General features: G+C 43.8%; 1 protein-coding gene across 1 annotated transcript in view; it reads right to left on the reverse strand.

Moving 5' to 3' along the window:
- Positions 1 to 1754: 1754 nt before the first annotated feature.
- sdc3 (syndecan 3) overlaps positions 1755 to 2544 on the reverse strand; it is a 36406-nt gene continuing 35616 nt past the window's right edge. Inside the window, exon 5 of the mRNA XM_070436284.1 lies at positions 1755 to 2227. Coding sequence (XP_070292385.1) covers positions 2061 to 2227 — 167 coding nt within the window. The 3' untranslated portion in view covers positions 1755 to 2060. The remainder of the gene's footprint in view (positions 2228 to 2544) is intronic.

Here is a 2544-nt window from a genome sequence, read left to right on the forward strand (position 1 = left end):
GTGTGGTGTGTGTGTTGGTGTTTGTGTGTTGTGTGTGTGTGTGTGTGTGTGTGTGTGTGATTGTGCTGCTCTCACCTGTTCACCTGCTAGAATGTGGGGCTAGTTCTGCTTTTTCAACACACAATCTGTACCTCACGTTCAGTTTGCTGTAGCAGGATGACTGACATCACACATCACAGACAGAACTGACCTGACTGTCTTCTAACTTACCTTCCAACTGTGAACATGTGTTTTACCATATAAGTCTGCATACAACTCCTGTCCCCACACCTACCCACAGCCCCCACCTCAACTCCTGTCCCCACACCTCCTGATGGACAACTTCTACTTGAAGAACCACTTTCAGCATCGTAAGCCCCTCCCTCACAGTCCCAAAGACCAGCCCACCCCCAAATAGACAGCCAATGGTAGAAGAGAAAGAAAGAGCATGCAGGGGATTGGATGGATACATGCTTGTGCCTTTACACAACGGACCAAACTCTAACCAACCAGCAACTGATCAGTCACTTATTAATAATGTACTGAAACCAGCTTGTGTGATGAGGATGATGATAATAATATGTTGAGTGAGTGATATGATTTATATATATATATATTTAGTCAATGAAGCGCAAGTGATATATTTGTGTGTGTGTGTGTGTTTGAGCTTGTGAGCGCATGCTTGCATGTACGGCGTGTGTATATTTGCTTAAGTGTGTGAGTGCGTACTTGTGAGTGTGTGTGTGTGTGTGTGTTGAGAGCACAGCTCCACAGATTGACGTGATATAGAAATGGTGATCATGCGACTGGTTAGTGACAACGACAGAAAAAGTATTTCATACAATGATATTTACATATAAACTTTTGAAACCGCTAAATACACATCCGTTCGTTCGAGTATTATTTTCATTATTACTATTATTTACCAACCAGCCCAGAACATTGATATATTATTGGTTATTATTACTATCCATAGAACTAATCACCTTTGTACAGCGTAAAGGAGCAACCCAGACAGCTAGCCGCTAGCCCTGTGTTAGCATACAGCACCAGGGTCGTATTCATTGACACACAACGGAAAACGTTGTAAAACATTTTGCAATGGAATACGGAAATGTGCATTTCTTATTGGACCAGGTAGTCTTAGGTCCAGGTAGTCCTTCTCCCTGTTTCAGTCTGTTTTCTTTGTTGGTGCCTAATGAATACAACCCAGGGATGTAGCGGAGGGTAAACACTCGTAATCTGTTGTTTAAACACCCCTTTACTTGGTGAACAGTGTTTACACAACTACTACGATCAGGTAGCGTTGTTAGCATTAGCTAACGTTTATGTTACCCCAGCGGTTTGTTTACCCACCATTTTATTTAACACTATATCCCTGGTTAGAATCCCTTGCTAACTACCAGTGAATGCTGCCACAACGTTGTCCTGAGGTTGTCAGAGCGTTGTGGGAGGGTTCCCCTACTCTGATTGGCCAAGCACAGAGAGAGGGGTCCAAGCCATGTGTGTGTGTGTGTGTGTGTGTGTGTGAGAGAGAGAGAGAGAGCACCAGGACAATGGAAGGCACTACAATAGAGACCTTTCCTCTAACCTTTGACCCCAGTGTCTGTGTGGCCAATCAGATGACACTCTCTTTCCTCTGTTTGTCTCTGTCTCTTCTTCTCCACCATCCCTCTTTCACTTGGCTCATTCGCTCCGTGGAACAGACACTAGAGTATTGTGCTGGAACACCGGATAAGAGCTTGTGTTTTTACAAAATAATCAGTTCATTACATCATCAGAACAATAATCATATAATATCAATAACATTTACTTAAAAATAAAAAAAATTGTGTATCACGTTTTTATGTAATTTTTTCCAGCTGATATATTTATTTTGTTATTTTTTTAAAATGTATTTATATTTTTTAAAGAAATGTTTGAGTCCATGGAGAGACGGGCACTCTCAGGAACAACTGACATGGAGGACAGGAGCATAGGAGAAAAGAGAGGGAGGAAGATATGGGAGAAGGATAGGAAGGAGATGTGAAGCGACAGGACGGGAAGGGAGCTGGAGTAATAAGCATCTCTCTCTGTGTGTGTTATGCGTAGAACTCCTCCTGTTTGTCAGCTTTCTGGTAGGTGACGGTGGCCTGCTTGGGTTCCTCCAGCGTGTAGCTGCCTTCATCTTTCTTCTTCATCCTGTACACCAGCAGCATGACCAGGAACGCTGCGAACAGTGCCCCCACCACGCCCCCCACTATCACCGCTGTGGAGGGAGAGATAGAGGAAGGGATGGCGGGGAGAGGGAGGGAGGGACAGAGTGAGAGGAAGGGAGAAAGAAAGAAAGAGGAAGGGGGAAACAGAGAGAGACATATGGTCAAACAATGTAGAACTCATTCTGAATAGGACAAAAGATTGAGAACATGTAAAGAACAGAGACACATACACTAATGCCATGCAAGTAGTTGAAGTGGGCTAGTGCTGACCACTGGTATACAGACCACTGGTATACAGACCACTGGTATACAGACCACTGGTATACAGACCACTGGTATACAGACCACTGGTATACAGACCACTGGT

Source organism: Salvelinus sp. IW2-2015, linkage group LG31 (genome assembly GCF_002910315.2).
Source record: "Salvelinus sp. IW2-2015 linkage group LG31, ASM291031v2, whole genome shotgun sequence".
NCBI classification, from domain to species: Eukaryota; Metazoa; Chordata; class Actinopteri; order Salmoniformes; family Salmonidae; genus Salvelinus; species Salvelinus sp. IW2-2015.